This window comes from Cydia splendana, chromosome 3 (assembly GCF_910591565.1).
Source record: "Cydia splendana chromosome 3, ilCydSple1.2, whole genome shotgun sequence".
Lineage (NCBI taxonomy): Eukaryota > Metazoa > Arthropoda > Insecta > Lepidoptera > Tortricidae > Cydia > Cydia splendana.
Genome location: NC_085962.1, coordinates 8,033,445 through 8,058,923, shown reverse-complemented (window position 1 = coordinate 8,058,923; position 25,479 = coordinate 8,033,445). Strand labels below are relative to the sequence as shown.

General features: G+C 38.0%; 1 protein-coding gene across 2 annotated transcripts; it reads right to left on the bottom strand.

The window, feature by feature from the left end:
• Positions 1-9,972: 9,972 nt before the first annotated feature.
• Positions 9,973-25,346, bottom strand: LOC134806410 (zinc finger protein ztf-16). Of its 2 annotated transcripts, XM_063779676.1 has the most exons (8): positions 25,328-25,346; positions 25,054-25,158; positions 24,653-24,777; positions 20,168-20,676; positions 18,487-18,797; positions 15,928-16,058; positions 14,769-14,942; positions 9,973-13,846 (listed from the first exon to the last, which is right to left on the bottom strand). In XM_063779676.1, the coding sequence occupies exons 3-8, from the start codon at positions 24,725-24,727 to the stop codon at positions 13,607-13,609; spliced, it is 1,440 nt and encodes a 479-aa protein (XP_063635746.1). In that variant the 5' UTR covers positions 24,728-24,777; positions 25,054-25,158; positions 25,328-25,346; the 3' UTR covers positions 9,973-13,606. The 2 variants fall into 2 exon arrangements, with proteins under 2 accessions (XP_063635746.1, XP_063635747.1); XM_063779677.1 differs by lacking the exon at positions 25,328-25,346 and having other exon boundaries at positions 24,946-25,065.
• Between the last annotated feature and the right edge of the window lie 133 nt (positions 25,347-25,479).

The following is a 25,479-nucleotide window of genomic DNA, read 5'->3' as shown; positions in this document are numbered from 1 at the left end:
GACATAGTGCATGGCCGCTATTTTTGAATCCAAAATGGTCATAATTTTCGAAATCTGCGCCCCCTATAGCCTATAAAACGACATCCATGACGACTTTTATGACATAGTGCATGGCCGCCATCCTGGATTCCAAAATTGTCATCATTTTTGAAAAAAATCTTAAATTAAAAAAACAATATTATAAATGTGTAACAAACCGAGCACTTTCATTTGATACCAAACTCGACCATACTTTCTTGCAATTAAAATGACCAGAATAGCAAGACCCCTCACAAATGGCTTTTTAGCATTTTAAGCTCTTCTAGATCAATAACCTCTTGTTCGAGCCTGCTCAAAATTTAATGACTAAAATATAATGCCCTCAACTATACGTTCACCCAATTTCATTTAAATTAGAACAAATTTACTTAAGTTATTGAGTATCAAACTATCCTCTGATAGTTCAGCTTAAAAACATCGAAATGCCGGGACGTGCCCCTAGCCAGCCGTGTATTCAAAGTCGAATGTAAGAACTTCACTTCGCTTCGCTCGCTCGTTCGACTATGTAGGTACCCTTTGTATTAGAATTTTAAAAAGTTGCACTCACAATGGGAAAATGAGGACCGGAATGAAGTTAAATAACTTCGTAAAAAGCCCAAGAAGCATGTAGGAAGCGTCAGAGCGCTGGTGACCTATCGGTCGCGAGTTCAAACCCCTTCTTGTACCAATAAGTTTCTTGGTACGTATGTACAAAATATCATTTGATATTATCAGCCATTTTTCAGTGAAGGAAAACACCGTGAGGATACCTGCATACATCCATGATCCACGAAGATATTCAACGGTGTATGTGAATTGTGAAGTTCCCAACCCGCTTTGGGCCAACGCAAGCTAGCCAACATTTTCTAAATACAAGTTTCAATGAAGAACACATAATAGTACAATAGTTCATGGTAGCTATTAGGTATGGTGGATAGTCAACACTTACTAAGCATTGATCGTTGAATGCAGCATCCGTACCGTACAGGAAAGACGCGTTATCTCGGGGGATTATGTTAACTGGATTATCTCTTGATGAACTAACGCACATAGGAGCATTTACAACCACTAGGAGGATTTTACCTATAAGGCCCACATAGGTAACAAACTCAGAAAAATTCCATCAATAAATTAGGCACTTATTTTAACTAAAGTCGCGTCTCGCGTTTTTAAATTGTTAAATACGATTAGTAAATGATTTATTAATCATATTTATTTCACATTTGCGCCCAACACAATACAGCTTCTAAGGCGATATAACAACGACTGGATGTGATACGTATCAATGTAATCACAATGGCGTAACTTTGATACGAAGATATCCATATCGATATCTCGTTTTGTGTTACGGAAGACAGTATATTGTGATTGACGGCATTAAGATATACGATCTCGCCAGTAACGGGTGAGTGGGCATTACGCTCTAGTAAGTAGGCATTATTAGTACCAATAAAATTGTTGTCCGCTTAAGCCCTGAAGCTAATCACAACAAATAGTCGCTGCGCCTCTACGAATCATTATCGCTACATGCCGGGAAAATATGGTGTCGGCTGCGAAATAGCGCTACGAGCGTAACTTAGCAGTGAATGGGTTAATGATGTCAAGATGTCATATATTTTTCTATAAAGATTTTGAAACAGTGCTCTAGCGTTTAGCGGCGTGTTACAAAAAGAAAACCGGACAAGTGCGAGTCGGACTCGCCCACCGAGGGTTCCGTACTTTTTAGTATTTGTTGTTATAGCGGCAACAGAAATACATCATCTGTGAAAATTTCAACTGTACGTCACGTAGCTGTCACGTAGCTATCACGGTTCTTGAGATACAGCCTGGTGACAGACGGACGGATGGACGGACGGACGGACGGACGGACGGACGGACGGACGGACGGACGGACGGACGGCCGGACAGCGGAGTCTTAGTAATAGGGTACCCTTGGATACGGAACCCTAAAAAATTACATTAAAAAAGATGTCGAGATAGAGTCGAGATATTGAATTTCATTTTCACACACGCTTATTAAACATTGTTCGCTAAAACGTCACTGTAAAAAATCTCTGCAAAAAATGTATAATCATTTCATCCCAACGAGGCTAAAATCTTCTCGAAAGGACTCCACTCGCGCAAATTGCGCGGGAACCGAGTGAATTGCATCCGTCTAGGAACAATGACGCTTTGGGTTGGCTCGGGAAGAAAAAGAAAAAACCTCATCGCTTTACCTTCGTTATAAAACTGCGCAGGAATTTTATGAAATCATATTTCCATCTATATATAAAAAGATGCAAAGTATGCGAAATTGCGAATCTTAATAGGATCATGTGATAAATGGGGTAAATTAAAAAGTTATAAGTTTTTTTAACTGAGAGAGTAATTTTATACCACCGAAAGCAAAGATCCAAAATAACTATTAGGTGCGTTTTTGGCCGAATGCTTGGCTATCACAAGAAAAGTAATAATCTGTTTTTATACGGATTTAAAATATGAAATCAGGATGTTATCATTATGTTATGCAAATACTTCATTATTATTTAGCTGTATACGTACGCTGTGGGACTTGCGTGTCGGGGGCATCGGTTTCCCCAAAAAGCCTCTCACTGCACACGTCCAGTAGCCACCAGCGGGTGAAGTGCTCCGGCAAATGCCAACACCCCGGCATCGTACACGTATCACATCACTTAGCATCCAATGCCGCACGTACAAGGAATCTCACTTCGAATAAATTCATTTAGCTTGGATAGGAAAAGGAGAAAATCGGAGCGGAACGTGTTGGAGCAAAAATTTATCTGACCGGGCTTAACGTGGAGGATGAAAGCATTATAAATATAAAAGAACGGAGTGAATCAGAAAAGGATATTATTGAATGAAAAATCAAATTTTTTACAGAATAATATTTTGAACAGACTACAGGTAAAATATGAGATGGTTCTATACAAAAAAAAAACGGAGTTAAAGTTTGTTAACTGTTTACTTGTCAAACAAAAATAATTTTAATCTCGGTCCCCATTATATCCGCTTTAAATATTGTTCAAAACATATAGATAACGGCTCCACAAAGTTTTTCAATTAAAATGGTATTCAGGATCATCCCTTTGTTTATTGGACACTGGGTTATCCGGGAGGCAGATAGAGGTCAGGCGTAAACATGCACGACGATGAATACCGAGTGAAAAATACGAGATATACATGATGCGAATGGTAATTACACGATTTTTCTGTTTTTTCTCGTTCCCTGTTGGCACAAAAATAAATGAAGTCGTAAAAGAAACGCTAGAATGTAAATTATTTGTTGAAATACGCATTGCGCTTTTCTCTTTGTGGAAGTGGAGCCCTTAACGAAAGTTGGAATAAATAATTTCCAACAAGAGTTTAAGGAAGTCATTGATGGGAAGTGGGTTCGACAGTCTTTTCTTTAATATTTAAGGGAAAGCGGTATTGGAGATAAAGGAAAAAATCGTGATCCGCATAAAAAAAAATCGACGATAATGGAAGTCCCTCTAAGAATGTTTAGAGAGGTCGCGATAAGAAACAGCTCAAAAATTTAATCTTGACGGGAACCGGCTGAGATTACATTCCTTCATGTGTTGGCTTTTAATATTCTTGTGACATAGTCTACAAATGTGTGTTAGAGGAGTATTTATTCGCGATTTTTAGAGTAACATTATTGCAAAAAAATCTACAAAAGATGTTTGTTTGCCGTTAAAATCCTTTGTAACTCAAGTTTAATTATGCCTAATGCTTTTATATTTTATATACACAGGTTATTTTTAATTTGAGTTATGTTTGCGCGGGAAGATTTCTTTTTTAAGACAGGTAAAGATAAAGATATAATTGTCATGTCAACGATTTATAAAACAAAACTGCATCATTTCGCTATCTATCTGAAATATGTATCCTGATGTAGTGTATACTTATATCTAAATCGTTTTTGGCATTTTCCTTTTTATGTTCAGGTACCTAGATAGGTATGTAAAGTATCTGCCAAGTGCGAGTCCATTATTCAATACCATTGCTCAAGTTTTATTGTTTTTTGGTGTCGTCAACAGTTGGCGACTGACAATTCAGTGTCCACAAAACGTATGAGGTCAAACTATGACCAGAAAGTATATAGGGTAAGTATATACGGAGTTATATATATCTTTGCTATGACGAACGGTTCCTCTCTATCACAACACCTTATAAAACAAAGCCCCCGTCGCGCCTGTCTGTTTGTGAGCGTTTTCCAAAAAAAAATTACATTTCATTCATGTCTTCAAAATATCCGACTTCTTGGGCTCATTTCACTCAGAATCATTTGTACATTCACGTCTCATACAAATGTACATTTTTTTTGGAAAGCGCTCACGTGTGGTCCGCGATAAACTCAAAAACTGCGGAACGGATTTTCATTTCACCTGTCAATAGAGTGATTCTTGAGGAAGGTTTAGCTGTATAATTTGTTAACCCGTGCAAAGCCGGGGCGGGTCGCTAGTTAGCTAGTTACAATACATAACTCTTTGATAATGGTCCCGCTGGCATCGTTCGGGTACGGAACCCTGATAAAAAGGAACGTAAAACAGTTCCTAGGTATCTGAACTGTGAACGGATCCCTCGCCCGTCATTCAAAAACTCATTAGTGCGCTACACTGCAGAACACGAGACGAGGCAACGGTTTTTCAAACTGCTCAGTAAGTCTGCAACTATTTATTTTCTCATCTTGTTTACAGTACACAGTACAGTACATACCTACTTGAACCTCATGAATAACTCAACGAATGAGAAGCAATTATAAGTTTGCCATAATTTTATTATGTATTTTTATTTCCAAAACATTATAGCGACTTTTAATGAATGGCGGATATGTTTTCCAATGGTTTTGGGTCCGTTATTAAATATTTCTACCCTATGTTTATCTGTTATATTAGCTTGTTTAAGATAATACAGACATTGCTAATTTGCACTTAGGTTGTCTAGCCATATAGCCCCGTGTATGTCTACAGTCACGGGAGGTTTATGATTTTATGTATGTTGATTTTTAATATTTGTTGATGTAAGTATTTGCAATACATAGTTAACTTCAGCTACTTAGGTATACACTATAATTAATTATCTTATGAAAGTAGAAATTCTTAACACAGGATTCAATCATTAATAAATTTTATATTAAAGGAAAAAATTGAAAAATTCACGCTTCCGGCAGGACTTGAACCCGCAACCTCCGCAATCCGTGCGTTGCTCTTAACCTATTGAGCTACGGAAGCCAGAAACTCGCGAATAGTCCGTGTATAAAATGTGTTCAGTCAGACGACCTTACGTATTTGATAATTTGTCAACCTAATACGTCCAAGCACAATATTTTGATAAAAGATGTGGGTAGTCTAAAAAAAGACGTGGGAAATCTTTGGGGTTTCTACAGCAAATAAAATAGTTTTAAAATGGTAAAAAATATTTAAAAAGGTAGATGGATACGTGTAGTTAAATCTGCGATGTAGGTTCGCGTGCAGATTAGCGACTGCGACGCGACGCGTCCGGCCGGGCGGACCAGCGGCGGCGGACTGGCGCCCGCAGCCACCCTCCGTTCAACAGTTTGCACCCTCCCGCGACATCGCACCCCATCTCATGTACCCTATTTATTGTAGGCTCCTTCCGTCAAGTCTACATTTATGTCAACTGAGTAGCTAAGGTTAAGTTAATAGGTAGAATAGGTATGTACCTACTGGTTTATACACAATCGTGTTTCGAAAGTTAGGAAAAGTAGGTAGGTAATACTTTATTTAAGCAATTCAATCGTGTTTCGAAAATTTGAAGAAAATCTGAATGTAGGTAGTTATTTATGGTTGTTAATGTTTTTTCTAAATTGCAAATTCTATAGCATAAGTATTTATCAACCATTCTAGCTAGGACCCTAAATGGCGCAACAATCGCGGTGCATACTGTAGGATGCTGCCTGCCTGCATAACTAAAAAATCGGCAAAGTGCGAGTCGGACTCGCGCATGAAGGGATCCGTACCATTACGCAAAAACCCGCAAAAAAAATGACGTTTGTTGTGGGGCCACTTAAATATTTATTTTATTGTTTTTAATATTTGTTGTTATAGCGGCAACAGAAATACATCATCTGTGAAAATTTCAACTGCCTAGCTATCACGGTTCATGAGATACAGCCTGGTGATAGACAGACAGACGGACAGCAGAGTCTTAGTAATAGGGTCCCATTTTTACCCTTTAGGTATGGAACCATAAAAATCATTAAAAACATTTTTTTAAATAATGATTAGATATTATTGATATTAATTTTAATTTTAAGTTTCGGTGACATCATAAAAAATCGGGCAAGTGCGAGTCGGACTCGCGCACGAAGGGTTCCGTACCATATAAAAAAAAAACAAAAAAAAAGCAAAAAAAAAGCGGTCACCCATCCAAGTACTGACCACTCCCGACGTTGCTTAACTTTGGTCAAAAATCACGTTTGTTGTATGGGAGCCCCATTTAAATCTTTATTTTATTCTGTTTTTAGTATTTGTTGTTATAGCGGCAACAGAAATACATAATCTGTGAAAATTTCAACTGTCTAGCTATCACGGTTCGTGAGATACAGCCTGGTGACAGACGGACGGACGGACGGACGGACGGACGGACGGACGGACGGACGGACAGACAGCGAAGTCTTAGTAATAGGGTCCCGTTTTACCCTTTGGGTACGGAACCCTAAAAATTGCATTTCGGCTGAAGGTTTGGTTTTGGACAAAAAACTGCCCAACCTTTCGGCAACACCAAAATATATAAAATTGCACTTTCTGATTGTTTACCACTTGTATGAATTATAGGTGTTTCATTGTTCATAAAGTCTAAAAAGAAAGGCTACTAGCCACCAACATGTGGCTTGTACATGTTGTTCTACAAGTTGTTTACATTTTATAATTGTTTACAAGTTTCAATATTTTGAGACTAAATTGTAAATAAGTTGTACATAACTGTAAAATCTGGAGCCACCCTAAGATAATGCTGCAACATCCTGGGTAATAATGACAATTAATTAACTGTCAATAGTTTGTTGAGTCACATCATTGACACATTATTCTTGTATGTTTCATCAATATGATAATGCTTTATTAATCAAGTTAAACTACTGTACTGTAGTTTGAAAAATAAGCTTGTGCATGTATTTTCCTGCAGATGGATTTGGACGCATTAACTAATCTACTTTTGAGACTTCATTGAGCCCTAGCCCGGGATGTATGTATGCTCTCTCTTTATGTTTTTTCTTGTTTTGGTTTATAAACTTACTTTAGTTTGCTGTATAATAGAGTTAGACCAAGAAAAGTCTACAGCAATTTTGATAACCCATGCAGTGCATTACATCATAATTTCATAGAAGTGTGACGTTTAAAATAACACTTGCACTGTAAACTGTCTAACTCTAGCTCTCTTGTTTTGTAAAATAAAGATCTCATCATGAGCACTTAAGTAGTGTCTAAATCAGTCATGGATACCTTTCACTTTATTAGGTATTTTATTGCATTAACATAAAGATCAGGGGTTGGCAAACTTAAAAGACGAGCCAACAATCGTCAAGTTTCAGGAATCTCAAAAAAACACAAATGTTTATTATTAGTGTAAAAGCTTGGGAGACTAGTAGAGCCGTACGCGGGTAACGCGGGTCGTGAACATGTAAACTGCCGTATACCCGATGTACATTTAAAAGAACTTACCCGCTATAATGCCATCCATCTGTAGTAAAGCAGCTTCCAATAACTTAGCGGGGTCTGGATCGGAATCGACCGATGTTGGATTGTTGTCGCCATCAATCTGTGTTGTTTTTCCCATTCCACGAATAAAGTAATTCAGCAGTTTAACACCAAATGTAGGTTCAATTGTTAGGATCAACTTAGTTGGTGATTTAGTTTAGGAAAAGTTAACTTTTTACGGCCGAAATGTCAACAAAACTTCACTAAGCAAGCAAAAAGCGAAGATATGGGTGCGTTCAACAAATGACAGCAAATTCGGATTCAGGCTATGGACGATGCGTCATTTATTTGCTGTTCGGACCCGCGTTGCGTCACTTTCGTTTGACATATTGAAGAAAAGGATGCAAATAACGCAACTATGAATTTGATAAAAACTACAAAGCTGAGTGACATTATACTTTTTAGTCTAGCTTGACCTTGACCAAAGAATAGCTTGACCTTTTTGAGTTGGACAAAAAGTTTAATGTTGAGTAAATTAAACTTTTTGTCCAAAACAAATAATATAAAAGCCGTAACAGACTACCACACCGCACCGCGACCTTGGTGCACCACACCCTTAACACATTCAACACCAAGAACCCGACTGTCGGGTACACTGTTCGTAGCGACTACGCGCTACATACGACGAAACCGTGGCTACGCGCTACAAGCGTAACCCGTAGCACTTAGTGGTATTGAATGTGTTAAATGAGAGCGAGAGATATCTCTTTCTCGCTCTCACTTATGGGAGCGGCGCACCAAGGTCGCAGTGCGGTGTAGTAGTCTGTTACGGCTATATACTTATATAATACTATGGCAAGTCAACTTTGTCTCAAGAAAAAGGCGCTAAATTCAAAATTTGGAAATTTGATCTTCACTAGAACTTTGAAAAACCTTGAAGATTGGTTGGCGCGGCCTGGAAAAGGGATAATATTATATACGACGACATATACAATTACAGTACATATGGCGCTACTTTACCGCACTAGTGGGATAAGCACATTACGTGACTAGGAGGTCCCGGGTAGTCCAGTTTTTTTATGATATAGGAGGCAAACGAGCAGACGGATCGCCTTATGGTAAGCGATTACCTACCGCCGCCCATGGACACCCGCAACAACAGAGGGGTTGTAAGTGCGTTGCCGGCCTTTAAGATGGGAGTACGCTCTTTTCTTGAAGATAGCATCGGTCCGGAAATACCGCAGGCGACAGGTCATTCCACAGTTTAGCTGTGCGAGGTAGGAAGTTATATTTACGCTTTACACGGTTATAACACGGTTACAACCGGAAATAGCATCAGAGGGCCTACCGCGAACCACGTTCAACGTGATGCCTCTCTGTCGCACTTGTAAATTCGTACGTAAGTGTGACAGGGAGGCAACACGTCGAACGTGGTTCGCGGTGGGCCCTCAGTGTGATAACCGATGTTCTTATTCGCGTTGCGTTTGAGTCGGTTCATACTAACAAGGAAGGGTACCCTTCCTTGTAAGCTCAGTGGTCCGCCAAGATTTACGTTTACGTCATACTTTGTCACTGCTAAGACTGACAAGTTGGTGCAAATTTATCGTGGTCAGAGTAACAATTCGTGCCACTACCTAATCTACCAATACCAAAGCTATACATGACAGTAAGTGTGGCCAAAAAATAAGTGCATTCCCATTGCCAGGGAGTTTTTGGGATTATACTGAGCAACTTTTACTATGGGACAACCCCGAAATCGCGTAGCACCCTGTAGATTATAAAGTTCACTGACGTCGGTTTAGTACTAATTAAGGGGTCATCCATTAATTACGTCACACGAATTTCTAGGTTTTTTGACCCCTCCCCCCCCCCCCTTGTCACATTTGGCAAACCCCTCCCCCCTAGTGTGACGTCACATTTTTTCTACGAAATCGCCAAATCGAATTAAGTAAGTACCTAAGTATTATTAATATTTTATCAAAATATTTTTGACGATATAAATATTAGTAATTTTATAACCCAAAAGTGCTTAGGAAAGAAAATTAAAAGAATAAAAACGATTATCGTTTTAAAAACTTGTTATTTAAATGTACAGTGAATAAAATAATAAAAAAAAAAAATTTCGGTTACTGATGAAGTTAAAGTGACGTCACAAAGTTTGTGTCTCCCCCCTCCCCCATGTCACAATATGTCACATTTTCTTGACCCCCTCCCACCCCCTAAACGTGTGACGTAATTAATGGATGACCCCTAAGTACAAAATAGGATATGTTTGGAAAAAAAAAACTAATACTTCATAATTTATTAATATTTTATTAGACCCTTTACCAAATTAAACGTAAATAAATAGAACTAGATTATGGTAATAAGTACCAATCCTTTATAATATAATCTTAATTTACCGTTACAGGACGATAAGAGAAAATTATATTTCCTAACTGCAAAATAAACTTTTCATAAAAACAAGCAACAGCCATATTGCGTACATTGTCTTATACATAAATAATTAACAGGTCATTGATTTCCTAGTTTGTGTATAAATATATAACTCTAATGTGACAATATTTTATTTTAAAATACACACATCTAGATATGAGATATATTATATTAAACAATTTCCAAAAAATGTCTCTTTAAATATGTTTAAAATATTAAAGTATTGATCTAAGGCACAATCTGCTAAAACTTGATATAGTAACTATCACTCACAATTACAAACTGGTTTTTCATAAAATATGTAGTATCCCTTTTAATATTAATAAATATTATTTTCATTTCAATTGACAACACAATAAATGTAACAGCAAAATATTAACGACGCTTTCAACTGTTTAAAATTACAAGCAATTGCTTTTAACCACATTAATTTATATTTATCTACCCTTAAGTACATATATATAACAACTTAAAAAATATATAATGTTGGTAAGCTGTGTTTTGGTATTAAGGTGAGGGTCGCTATACTAAAGGCTTGTTGTTGACTTGGACTGAGTGCTTAGTAATATAAAATCATCTATAGAATTCTATAGATGCGGCATTATGAACAAATAATTATTTTGCTTTGTGAAATTCTAAAACATATCCCTTTGCCAACTTTCTACTTTCAACTTTTCTTTCTAATTTAGAAATTTTAATTAAAATACTGTTTCACGTATTTCACAAATAACATTAACAATTGGCTGTGGTATAACACAACTTCCAATACTTATTTTGTACTTACAATATAACTACTCCACAAAAATAAAGTATATATATTAGAATTTTAACGATAAACATTTCTCTCGTGATGAAATTAACGCGATTTACAAATCTGCGAGTCCATAAACAATGTAAATATGTCAACAGCAATCAATAAATAAACCTTCAATAACGTGTCGGTGGCTGGATACCGATTTCTCTAATATTACCTTTGTATATGTATATTATAATTCCTTCAAATCCTGGACAGTTTCTATATAAGTGAGGGATGGAATAAAATCATGTCATAATTTTATTTTAATCTGAAGTAAATAAAATGTCATTACTCGTTACATTATTGGTTGACATCACAATTAATAACTTTTTAGCAATGCAGAGATTTACGTTAAATGTTAAATAAATTATTACTACATATTTAAATCTCTGCAATTATTTAACCATTTTATAATTAACATCTCTCCCTAGTCATATCTAAAATCTACAAAATATATTATTTTTTATTAAATATTAAAGGCAATATCTATCATTAGACATGGACGGATTAAGTAAAGGCGCCCAATGGGGTGACCGGTTAATAATATTAATAGCTCTTAGACTCTACCTTAACTAACTGTGGCGCGGCGGCGGGACCAAATAAAAGTAAACAATCAAGTTGCAAAACCAACAATGAAACAGCATAATATAAGAACCTCTGTAAATAAATATGTTGCTCGTTTCAGGTAACTCACGGACGGTCCCGCGCCGCGCCGGCCTACTTTATACACGCGATGACCACATAACAAAACAAATATATAACTTCGTTGGTAAAACATAATTTCAGTTCCATCTAAGTAATTTCGTAAACTTAACAGGCAAGACCACAACCGAAAGTAAGTACTTAAGAGCTACAGGAATGTAAATCTCAGGTTACTTCAATGAAAATGGAACGGACTGACCAATTACGTTAAACACGAAAAATGTACTAAAACATAATTAACAGCTACATTACAAAATTAATTTCATTAACCTATAGCATTTTAAATTGTATAATTAAACCAATATGTCTCTATAAGCACACAAATGAAATATATTTTATTTACCTAACTGATAAATTGAAAGTCAATATAGAAATTTAACTCTTCAAAATAAAAGAGATCAATATCGTTTGCCATTAGGTTGAGCACTTCTGTATTAGAACGCTAACTTCCGATCCGGATCCGGTACGCAAAAACAAATACGACCAGGCAATATTGGTTCCGAGGGTTTTGCACGGCCATGGACCGTAAGCGTTCTCTTAGCTGGAAAACGACGGCTTTGCATTTAGGACGCAAGACATAATAAAATCTTTCGGATAGTACAATTATATGATACGGGTCAGTTTCGCTAAATCTAATGGGGCTTTTGTAAACCTTGATATTAAATAAAATTAAGTACCTTCGAATTGAACGATTCGATTTTAAACTTCCATAAGCATACATGAAAGTGTTTTATAAAACTACATTACTCCAATTAATTTAAATAGAAATTTTATTATAATGCTTTTGTGCGACGATGCCATGCCCCACACTTTAAGCTATTTTGAGCAAGTGTGCCTTCAATATTTTTCGTTTTCAATTTTAAACAATTCAACTAACGATAATATCATACAACTGAACTGACGAAAGGAACATTGTATAGATTGAGAATGAAATAAGTACATATGACCATAATTAATAACGCACCACTCTATTTAAAAATAATGAAACATAAGTAGCTATTAAAGACAAGACGTATTTTTAGAAAAATAAATAATAACAACAAAATATAACTTGTACATTAAATATTAGTCGTGGACTTGCATTACATGCATATTAAGAAACAATAATAACATAAAAATGGAATGTAGAATTTATAATTCCTGTCTGTACACAATCACAATAAGTAAATAATCACGGAAATACAGGCTAGGCCCTCTCTTCTCAACAGTGAAATGTAAAAATATATTAATTTGTACAATTTCCACCATACTTTAAAACATTTGTAAAATTCACTATCGCACCAAAAATACTTTTAAAATTTAGATTAGATATAGTCGTAGTACAATTAAGTACTGAAAAGTAGAATGGTAAACCAATACAAGTGTCCCTTTACTATCCATTTAGTATACCTACACATACAATGTTTCTAACATTGCATCCGCGAGTTGCGATTTCATTGTGATGTAAGGTGCAGCAACACACTACATTAGTTTTCGTGATTATTTTAAAATGGATAGAGGAGATACTTTTAGTTACAATAATATTCCCCACCAAAGACTCGAATCTCTCATCATGGAATGCTACGTCACGTTTTGGAATGTAATATTTATCATTACCGAGTGGTACCACTTTCAGCTTTCAATTTAGTTGCTAGCTTGTACCCCAAATCTATCTGACCCCGTCACAATTATAATTTAATATTACCCTTTTATAAACCCTTTTCTTTAAGTACTAAAATATCCGCATAAATATCTTCACGCATTTTAACATAACAAATATAACCGCTAAAAATATAACTCGACATAATTTGCACTTTTAAAATGATATCTTCGGGGGGACGTTCAGCGCATAGCGAGTTCGAAGCCCTTCAGCGCCCGACACAGTAGATTGAGAACAGAATCGCGTAATCGAAGACGACAGTGAAGCTCCGAAGCGCTCGTACTATGCACACACCGCGCAAGTGCATCACGAAACACAAAGTCATTATTATCGGAACGGCCCCCCTGCAAACAGTCATTGGTGACTTTTGCTGAGAAGGTGGGAGTTGAACTCGTAGACGTTGCAGCACTGCTCGCCGCAGATGTTGCACTTCCAGGGGTTGGAGTCGCAGTGGCAGCCCTTGTGCAGGAAGTAGAGCGTGGAGTCGGGGAAGGTGATGGAGCAGAACGAGCACATGAGCGAGGCGGGCGCCAGCGCGGCGTCGCCGTGCGTCGACGTGATCACGCCGCCCTCCGACGGCGACGCGCGGGAGCTCTGCACACACACAGAACCAACGTTTACCACTATCATCCCAATACCATCCATACTAATATTATAAAGGCGAAAGTGTGTCTGCCTGTCTGTTACCTCTTCACGCTTAAGCCGCTGAACCGATTTAGTTGAAATTTGGTATAGAGATAGTTTGAGTCCCGGGGAAGGACATAGGATAGTTTTTATGGCTGAAATCATCCCTGAAGAGAGTGTAAAGGGGGGGAATTGAAAGAGTTAATGAATTGCCTAATAATTGAAGTCAGCAATGCGCGAATTGAATGATTGCTATTAGCATTATCCAGGTGCTATACCTACTTTAGCTGCTGTCACTAATTCCACGCAGACGAAGTCGCGGGCAAAAGCTAGTACTCAATACACATGCACGTGTGCTTGTTTTTCCGCGAAGTTATACTAAATTGAAATTTATTTCGTTAAATTGATTCGATGACATGGCACCTGCGTTTTACACCATGGCATTTTACATACAAAATCACTAATAGTATTAGCTTGTATTTTATTATGCAATAGGCCCCTGGTGTGCCAATTGTATGCAGAAAAAGAAGAGTGGGAGCAATTCAAAACTCAGTTTCGTAATTACAATTTAAAATCACACTTCTATAAGTATGTACCTACAACCCGAATTTTACAATGCTCGTATTACCTAATACCAAGGTGAAAATGTGGAATTTTGGGAAGATACTACCGTATGAAATTAATATTAAAGCACCACTACACTTTCATTTTATCATTACTAAACAGATGTTCTGTCTGTAATAAAATATAATAATAATTATTAGGCGTATGTTTAGTTGAACCTCAATATGTTAAACAAAAGGCATTGTATCTTTTATGCAGTGCGGTTAGCTACCCAATTCGTACAGAGACAGAGAGAGAGAGAGAGAGAGACAATAATGGTGTTCCTCACGTTGGAGCCTCGAGCGCGGCCTCGGGCGCTGATGCGGCGGCGCAGGTCCTCGCGCAGCAGGCTCTTGAGCGGCGACACCTTGATGAGCGACGATAGGCTGGACGACACGCCACGCTTGTCGCCGTTCGCCTCGCCCTGCGACTCGCCGCCGCCCGATTCCTCCGCGTTCGGCTCCTATAATACCAGTGCGGATTCATGTTGAAAGGCCTATTACAAAATGAAGTATACAGAGGTTTCTGGAATCAAGTTTTTCATGTCACTTGTTGCCATGGTTACGTTCCCCTGGGTCACTCTTAAAACCGTGTTTTAATGGCATTTAAATTATTTAAACGGGCATTTGTGATAGTTAAGGGAGATGTACGTTGTATATTGTATAACGAATCCTCGTGAATGTCAGCTGCTGCTCGATCGGAAGGGTTGTTAGTTGTTACACAAACACGTAGAAAATATTTGTTTTACAAGGTTGGCAAATGCAAAGTTGTTATTTAACTCCTCGTGCTAATAATGATACTTGAGCAAACGTAACGACTAACGAGTGGTTCGTAAAGTGTAGATAATTTTGAGCGTTGCAAGGGTTTCAAAGCACGAGAGTTAACAAACTTTGCTGCCAAGTGAAATACAATTTCTTTCATTGCACCTTCACGAGGAAAATACTAACTGTAAAACTTAAAAGTTCACTTCATAACTTCACCACTTTAATAGATAAAATGCAATTTTCTCATCAGTTTTTGAATAATAAAGAGAGCCTTTACGAGCTGGTGTGGTAAAATATATTTGCTTAGTCATTTCCTTCTATTCATTTTAATTTACAGAAAATAAAATCTGGTGAGTACAAACCACAATGATGGATTAGCTATACTAGTGGTGATCAGGTATTTTGCGCCTGTGGTTGTTTCGGCGCACCGTCCGAATAGGAATGACTAATGATTTTTTTTTACCTGGCCTGGGCTCTACGTCAATTTTAAGTATAAGTGTAATTAGCTTGATTAGTAAAATTTAATTACTTCTAATATGAGTGACGTAATATTAGTAAATTATGGTTAATAGGTTATTTTAGTTAATGAAGTGACGATAATAATTTTAAGCATCAACAATCTATTTATTTAAACACCTAAAGATAGTCTGTACTATAGACTGCCGTCCTGTCCCTATACTGTACCTGCTTGATAGGAATGAGCGTGATGGATGGCGTGATGCCGGCGGGGAGCTGCGCGAGCGACGAGCTGGCAACGGCGCCCGCGCTGTCGCCCGACTGCGGCGAGCTGCCACCCTCGCCGTTCATGCGCGAATCTGCGACAAGGCAACCATACATTCAAGCGCTTCTTTTTAATTATATAAAAATCCTGTATCTGAATCTGAGCTTACTTTATTTATTTATCGTTTTATGTAGGTGACGAATTACGAAATATTAACATTAACGCATATTACTTGCTTGAGAAGGTGCATCACGTCTAAAAATTTATTACATGATGTATACATATTTTTTTTTTACACAATTTGATGGAGCGTGTTGGGAGTAATTTGATTTGTGTATGACGACTCAGTCAAGGAACATTTCTCTATTTTTTAAAAGGTACTTGTCGGCCATAGATATCGGTACCTACCATAGTCTAATAAAACATGGTCTTCTCTTCCCAGAGTGACACAAGCCTACGTCACAATAACATTGCCACTTTGTATAGCGCTATTGCATACTATTATATAGCGCTGTCGCATGATAACGTAGGCTTGTGTCCAGGGCCAGATTAAGCATGTCGGGGCCCCTAGGCAGTGCAAGGCTCGAGCCCCCCTTACAGTCAATTCTGCATAGAGCATGTTTAGTTGTTTAGCACAGGGAAATAAGTTTGCGTTTTTAATTTCAATCTTCAGCCGAGACGATCCGAGTCTAGTCAGAACGATGTCTTTTTCGCTCTTATTGCTTGGACATAAAGCTTTTTTCTATCGGTTTTTGGCGATTCCGCGTTGCGTCAAGTGTGGGGAGAGCCCTTTAGGAGTAAGGCCAATTCCCATTGGAATACCAAAGCTGTGCGCTTGAGCGTCACTTTCCTATCTACCTCTAATGGAAAATTATAAGCGAGGCTACGCTCAATTAGTGCCGCAAACTTGATTTTCTCAATAGTTAATATTTTGCGAGGCTGAACAGCGATTGCCCGATCATAAGACAAAACGCCGAGCCACATGATTAGGATCAACCTAGTAATAAAGAACTTCCATATGTTAAAATTATTAGATTTAGACCAAGATAAGTCTGCAACGATTTTGATAGCACACGCAGTGCAAGTGTTATTTTAAACGTCAAACTTCTATGAAATTATGACGTATAAATAACACTTGCACTGCGTATCCTATCAAAATCATTGCAGACTTTTGTTGGCCTAACTGTATTAATTCACCAGTCAAGTTAACATGTAGATAGAAACTTACCAAAAACGCGAGCGCAGCGAGCGAAAATTTTTTTAACAATATCGTAAATTGTGAAAGCCTGTTAAAAGGCCAAGCCGGGTACCGATCTTTACCTGCGCCTAAAAGTCCGAAGTGCCCCAGTGAGGCGAGCTTTCATGCGAACTCAAAGCCTTTCAGGCTTCGGGATAAGTAGTTGAACACAGACACGAACCAAATTCCATTGTATTAAAAAGCGAGACTGCAGGCCGAGCTAGGCGCAGCGAGGCCAAAGGCTAAGCTGAAGTAGGGGAGATGAGGAACACAAACCAATGGTAAATTGAGGTAAAAAGTGAAGCTGAAGTAAAGGTCGAGCTCAGCAATCTCCGCATTGCTCGACAAGCCCGAAGCGTCTTTTAGCGAAGTGAGCTTTCATGCGAGGCAAAAGGCCAAGCTACTGAAATTGATATTTCTTAAAAAGCAACGCCAAAGGCCGTGCTGTAAGGAAGCAGCGCTCTGACAATCGTCGAAAAAAGGTCACTATTGTGACGCATTTTTACATACATTTTGTATGAACCGTCACTAAACTGACACCCAAAATTCGTATTAAAAAACTGGGGACACTTTTTTCTTTGTTTTAATCAATAGTCCTAGTGATTCTGAGTCGAAATAACCCAGAAGTTGTTGGTTGATCGAAAAAAAGTAAATGTAACATTTTTTCAGAAAACCTTTACAGACAGGGACCCCTTTCTCAAAAGCTTATTGTAACTTGTAACACAAGCGGATGCCACTTTTTGACAGCTTTTGTTAGAAAGGGACTTCCACTTGTATTACAAGTTACAGGCTTTTGAGAAACGGGCCCCAGGTACGCATATACGCCCCGTAAACTGTAACGTATTGCTTCAATTTTATTACAGTTTCATTTAATTAAAGAATGGATCTAAAAATAAACAATAACAATGCATACAAGAATAAAAAAAATTCGCGTGAATTTTGACCCTATGAAACAAATTTTTTTTTGGTGCGCTCTGAGCCGCCGGGGCCCCCTAACCGAGACGGGGCCCCTAGGCAGTTGCCTACTTTGACTTAGGGTTAATCCGGCCCTGCTTGTGTCAGTCACGTGGTCGGAAGAGAGTACCAGGCGGAGAATATTATTATACCATGGGTACCTACTAGATAAACCAGTATCTATACTTTGTCAAGCAATTTCCGTCAGTAGAAAAGAGCGGCAAATTGAAAAAATGTAGGCGCGAAGAGTTATAATCCCATAGAAAATTTAAATTACCTTTTTCTACTGACAAACTTGTTTGACCAGCTATAAATACAATACATTGCTTACCGGAATTATTTAGATGGTTAGACTGTCCCGGAGAGAACGTCTCGTTGTTGTCGGCCATAGATATCTCCACGTGCGGGGTCAGATAGTGCATGGGCGGTGTAGCGTTGTCGACGGAGCGAGCACCGTTGCTGTCGCCGCTGTCCGAGTACGCGGCTGCCACGGACACGGACAGCCCGGAGCCTAGAGCCCCCAGGGCGTTGATGGCGCTCGCGTCCATGGAGCCGTCGGCGTACGCGGCGTTGGCTATGCCGGCTGCTAGCAGGGAAACAGAGTTGTTGCCGGTTCCTGGGTTGTCTAGGTCGATGCCGTGTCTGAAATATTTTACGTCTATGAAATATTTGTAGGATTTAACCCTACAAGTTAACTTAAGCTTTGTAGTGACAATGCGATTTTATCAATGCAGGCAAAAGAAAGCTGACAGGTTGTACCATCAGCACCATCGCCCACAATCTTAAGGGGCTCCCCCACGCCAATGACCTTCGATCCGAATCCCTTAGTTTTCTAATGTTTTTTTGTAGCTTATCACATTAACAGCAACGGCTTTAAGCAATATAGTATCCCATATTTACTTCAAAGTTTTTCGAGACGTCAAAGACGAACCCAAATATGTAGATTTCGTACATGTAAGACCCTAGACAGCAAACTAGTTACGAAAAAAGTGTTTTTTAGACAATGTTTAAAAAATCATAAAAAAATTGTATTAATTTCTTTCAAAATCCGGTACACAAAAACGGAGATAAAAGATTGAAGAATACGATTCATAACTTGTCAAAAATCGATGAAAACCTCAGGTAGCCTCTTAACTATCCATCTGTGGACCTTATGCCTTTGTAATAAGGTCCACCGATGGTCAGGTAAGTGTTGCTGTCTGTACAAACGTGTTAGTAAAATAAAACAATTGCATTGAGTTTAGGCTCTTTCGACGTGTAGTCGATAACAGCTGGTAACGAAAACATTAATCAAAACTTGCTAACGTCTAGTTTTGCGCCGTATTACGTAACTTGTTAGGATATACAACGTAAAAACCTTGTCTTCGACTCAAAGGACAATGAGGAAAATGTAAACGCATACATTCAATACGTACTTCCCTTAAGTTAAGGTAAGATAGGATTTTTTAGCTATCAAGGCTGTTTTACAGTTTTCACCAGACTGCAAGAAGAGAATGATTTCGGCAGAGTATGTATGTATGTGATTTTTTTTTTTTTGTATGTGTCAATTGTGTGATGTATTGTAGCCTCTACTGAGTGAAACTACTCAAACTAATCTCCGAGTCGTAATTAGATTCCAAAAAAAGTAAGACAATGTTGCCACTGCAATAATTTGTTTCTTTCTTTAAAAAAAAAAAATTATAAATAAACACTCTAAGATAATTTATTTATTGATAATTTTACTCCTACGATTTAAAAAAGTACTTTTATTTACTTATTTTTATATAAATACAAGACGCGCTAGTAAAAAGTGGCAACATTGTCTTACTTTTTTTGGAATCTAATTATGATTTTCAGTTTACTGAGGCAGATGGTTTTAATGAATCACCACATTAGTTCTCGATCGATTTATAGTTCTCATGACGCAAAATACTCTCCATTTTCTAAAGCCCCTATGACGATGAAACTGTAATGTAGTACCTATTTAATGAATGATATGATTATGTAGGCATGACATCACATACAATCCTTACCTGTTAAAGAAATGAACTCTGAGGCTTTTCATGGTGGGGGCACGGTAGCTGCAGAGAGGGCAAGTTTTGACAAGATCGTGCTGGCCGACATGCTCGTTCTGGAAATGCGCGCGCATGGCGATCTGGCGCTGGAACCCTCGGTTGCATATCGGGCAATGGTACGGCAAGCTCTTTGTGTGTGTGGTGAAATGTTCCGCTAGATGGTCCTTGCGGAAGAATCTCTTTTGACAGACTCTGCATTCGTAAGGTTTGACGCCGGTGTGGCGCATCTTGTGGCGGCGCATGTTGGCGCCGTTGGAGAACTTCATGTTGCAGACGTCGCACTCGAAGAGCTTCCTGTGAGGGCGGGCGTCCGCCTGCGCGGCCGCCACATTGTTGTTGTCGGGCGAGCACTGCGCCATGTGCGTGGTCAGCGCGCGGCTGCTTAGGGTGCTAAATGTGTTGCAAGTTGTGCATTTTAGCAGCGTGCTGCCTCGTTTAGGTGTTTCTTCTTTACTAGCTGTGGTTGCCTGCCAAAGATAAATGCCACATGTTTGGAAATTTAAATCATGAGATTTTTCACCACCCAGTTTACTTATTTCTGAGCTTTTTATTCTTCGAAAACTGATGAGGAAGTTACATTTAATCCACAAGAGGGGCAAAGTAGCGCCAGTTATGTAAGGGCAGTTTAGTGGCAAATATTACATTCTAAAATGTAATGGCATTATGCATTATTCATAAACATTTGTGAAATATCATTGATAAAATGAATCAGGGACTGATCAATGTTATTGTTATATTAATATGGAGTGTTTGATCTGATCAGAGTTGTCCTTCAGGTGTGGCGTCAGAGGTATATTTTTACACTTTAATTTTTTTTATAAAAATAGTCTCTTTAAGGTAAAAAAAATGATATTGCATAAACATCTAAATTTGCGAACTGTTTGTCTAATCTAATTGTTTACATTGGGAATGTGATGGTAGTCCTAGATCTGATAAAATCATAATAAAAGCTATTACTTCACATTATATTAAGTATTTCTTTCCCATCACGGAACAATGGTGTTCCGGACCTTTGGGAGGCATGCGCGGAGCCGAAGCCAACACGTAGAGGCCCTTTTGACACTTTAATGAAATGTAAGGGGTACACCAAGCGGATGCTGCCCTTGCCCGTGTCATGGGACGCAGACAGAGGCAGCACCCGCCAGGGTGTAAGGGCTATTGAGAGTTGATGGAATCTAAAATGAACTAGGTTATTGGGTGAAAGCGATGGACTAAGTACTGAGCTATGGGGTAAAAAAACCGGACGCCTGCCTAATAAAACGGTATGCAATTTTATTTCCGGCAGACGGTGACTCGCCCTCACAAGATGGGCCCCCACAAAAAGCGACATCTAGGATGGCTCAAGGGCAACACCGGTGTGAGCGGCTCAGGGGTGTCGAGAGGTGTGCGCCGCTTTCTACCCAGTGGCTGTTAACAGCCACTGTGCCAACTCGCGTCTTATGCATATTTCACTTCCACCCCTGGAGCTTATAGCTCTAACGACTCCACTCTGGCCGGCCGGCTAAGGCAAGCCAGAGGCAGAGAATCCTGTCCCACCCACCCTCCTTGCGGGTAACAGAACTCCCCAGGAGCACTCGGGTACGTGAGGTCGCTAATCCCCAACAGCTCGCCACAAGCTGCCCTGCGTTGACTGATTGCACTGGTAAAACCAGCGGGCGATGGGGATTAAGTATTTATTATTAGGTCCTTACCTATGAAATTGGCGTTTTTGTTCATAGATATAAGTCTGATCCTAGTTTTTTTTTTTTACAAAAGTACATACACAATTACAATAAAACTACAGTGCACTCAATAAACAACGATTTTACATACAATTAATTGTTATTTTTTATTGTTAAGTGTTCAGAATTAAGCCTTGAAAATAGGTCTTTTCATGTGCTGTCGGTTCGAGTATTAAAATTACTTATATTTTTCTAATGGTACCAATTTTCAAGAAATGGAGATATTGAAAACATACCTTAAAGGTGTCAAAAATTACTGGAAAAATTTTGTTTGGTTTGAATTAGCCATCAAAAAAATATCCGCAAAATTAATTGTATGGAAATTCGTGTTTCGTTGAAATTCTCCGTACAAAACGCCAATTTCATAGGTAATGACCTAATATTACATCACAGATCAGATCACCTAATATTAATATAGGTAGGTACAATATTGAGTATATAAGATGTCTCCACACATAGGCATATCTGTATTAATTTAAGTTCTCTAGACATACAATGTATGATTTATCAACCACATTTATGTCAATTAAATTTCAACCTTAGCATTCTGATTTAAGGTTCAATTTAAATTGAACTGATGCAAAAATTAACTTGTCTTCCAATAAATCATCAAAGCTAACTATGGGATAGGCTATATTAGCATTTTATCGGAAACCTAATAATATGTACCTACCAATATCAATAAAATATAATTTCATAAATTGAGTTCTAGGGATCAACATGGGCTGTTATATAGGCTTGTGCCTGCTCGGTCACTACAGAGAGCGCTCCGCTCTCGGTCAAACGAACTAGTTCGGTCTTTTAGTTCCTTTAGTTCAGTTCGGTCGTTGAGAGCCGGGAATGAATAGGAGTCGATTTTTCATTGGTTTCTTTCCAATCTTTGGTAACTGAATCCAATTCAACTTGTATGATACGATGTGTCGGTATTAAACATTAAAACACCTTAACATAATTAATAAAATATCAAATATGTCGAAATATATTTGATTTTCCTTCATATTTTACGGGCTTAGGAGTGTCACGTCGTTCTTTCATCTCGTTCACACTCGTGCCAGCGACATTGACAACCGTTTCGTTCCGTCCATTTTACGTTTCACTCAGTCAAGCGCTCTCGAATCCTACTGAACTAAAGGACCTAAAGACCGATTAAGAGCGTGCAAAAAGATTTAGTTCCTTTCGGTCCTTGATGGGATTTCATTCTTAATAGTTCTTAGTTCAGGACCGACTCAAGCCTACTGTTATACTATAACCCACCATTTGGCAAGTCAGTAGTGCTGGTTGTGGTAATATGCACCAATATGCGTTGACCTCTTACTCTTTGTAAATGCTTAATGCAGTTGTCTGTTTAATCTGAATAATATACATAAAATCCAGGCATCACCCACACTGTTAACTGTACATCAGTGGACCTTATGCTTTTTAGGGTTCCGTACCCAGAGGGTAAAACGCGACCCTATTACTAAGACTCCGCTGTCCGTCCGTCCGTCTGTCACCAGGCTGTATCTCACGAACCGTGATAGCTAGGCAGTTGAAATTTTTACAGATGATGTATTTCTGTTGCCGCTATAACAACAAATACTAAAAACAGAATAAAATAAAGATTTAAGTGGGGCTCCCATACAACAAACGTGATTTTTGACCGAAGTTAAGCAACGTCGAGCGGGGTCAGTACTTGGATGGGTGACCGTTTTTTTTTTGCCATTTTTTGCATTATGGTACGGAACCCTTCGTGCGCGAGCCCGACTCGCACTTGGCCGGTTTTGTAATAAGGTCCACCAAATGTACAGTTAGGACTGTTGCTGTCTGTACCAATTAGATAAAACTTTCACAATCTTAATTTGAAACATTTTTATAGCAAAAGAAATTAAAATGAGTATATGATCCATTAAATAGAATTGTTACCTACTTAGCAGTTGAAAATTTATAAATATTCATAAGTCTTAGCTTGGATCAAGCTGGAAACATAATAAAAACAACCCTTGGGTATTTGAATAGTATTTAACATCTTATAGGCATATATGCATGTCAAGATTCAAGGTGCACATTTAAATATGCCTCATGCATTTTATTATAAGAGTATTTTATTTGTAATACATATACCTATGTATATGTCATAACCTTTTTCTCCTTTTTTTTAGTTTCAATGCTATAATTTTTAGTCTTTTCCCAACCGGCACAATACATTTTTTGTGTTGTTATTAATTGCGGTTGAAGTTAATTTGCATAACAATATTTTAATGCAGATACCCATCATGCTTGTTACAAAGCTAGACACAAACACATAGGTGCCATCTAATCAAGATAACTACATTAATAAATTGATCCTTGGGAATTCAGAATCTTGATGGAAATAAGGAAAGCCAGTAATGACACCTAGCAGCTGTGCAAGATGGTGAAACAAACACTACTTATCTTACAATACTGAAGAGATTACAAAATCCTATGCTACAATATAATAATATTATCTCAACTAAATCTAATATTATATATCACTGTAGTAGTGTATGCTGTAATAAATAACATTGTGGTATTACAGTTTACCTGTTCTAGTACATAATCAACTAATCCACAAAACATTATTTTTAAAAGAAAATGGTTGTAAGGTCTAGTTACGAGTCAGGAAGAACAATATCTACTCACTTGGAATTTAAGTAGGTATTTTGGCATTAAAATGGCTCATATACTTAGCTTACTAGGAATTAATTACTTTTTAAGTACTAACCGGTTCATTTTTGACTGCAGGCAGGTTCGGCGACACGGTGCCTGAATCGGCCTCTGTTTCCCCTTTTGATGACATCACATTACCAGCTCGCGGCCTTTCTGGACATCACTTTCCCGCCACACTCACTTAAAATTAAAACACAAACATTGTATTTAATACATAAACCTACAATAAATACACAAGTGATAAGTGAATCAACAATAATTGCTACGCCAAGAAATCACAAAACAACTTCGCTCGTAAAAGAATGGCGAGGTGACCCATTTACAAAAACATACGAATTATCGACTCACGCTATACACTATTTATAAACGTTATCTATCGTATTCATCCCAAACAACACTTCACTTATCCTGTCCACTAAGTTGAATAATGAACACGATAGTAAATTATAAACTCACGTTTAACTTGATACGTCGACAACCAGCGGTATTTTAGGGAGAGATCGCTATGTGGCCTAATTCGATGCTCAGAACTCGATGCACAAATTCGTGTTACGCGTATAACTGTAAATGCACAAATAAGTCGATCCCCACTATTAACTTGCACTGATTGGACATCTTTAAACTATATTTACGCCATTAAAAGGTTTGATTTTCTAAATTAAATAATAGTATTTTATCTACAGCAATCCCATTTTGATCATGATTCGAACAGAAAAAAAATTATACCTACTTCACACAACACTACACCTGTGATGTGATTTTTTTTTCTAAAATTTCTTTGTGACTAGTAACACTGGTGTGGTATTACCACTTTCCCACAATATTCACTTAATTTCCATAAAAAATATAAATACACTTTAGTAATAAAATATCACTCTTTGA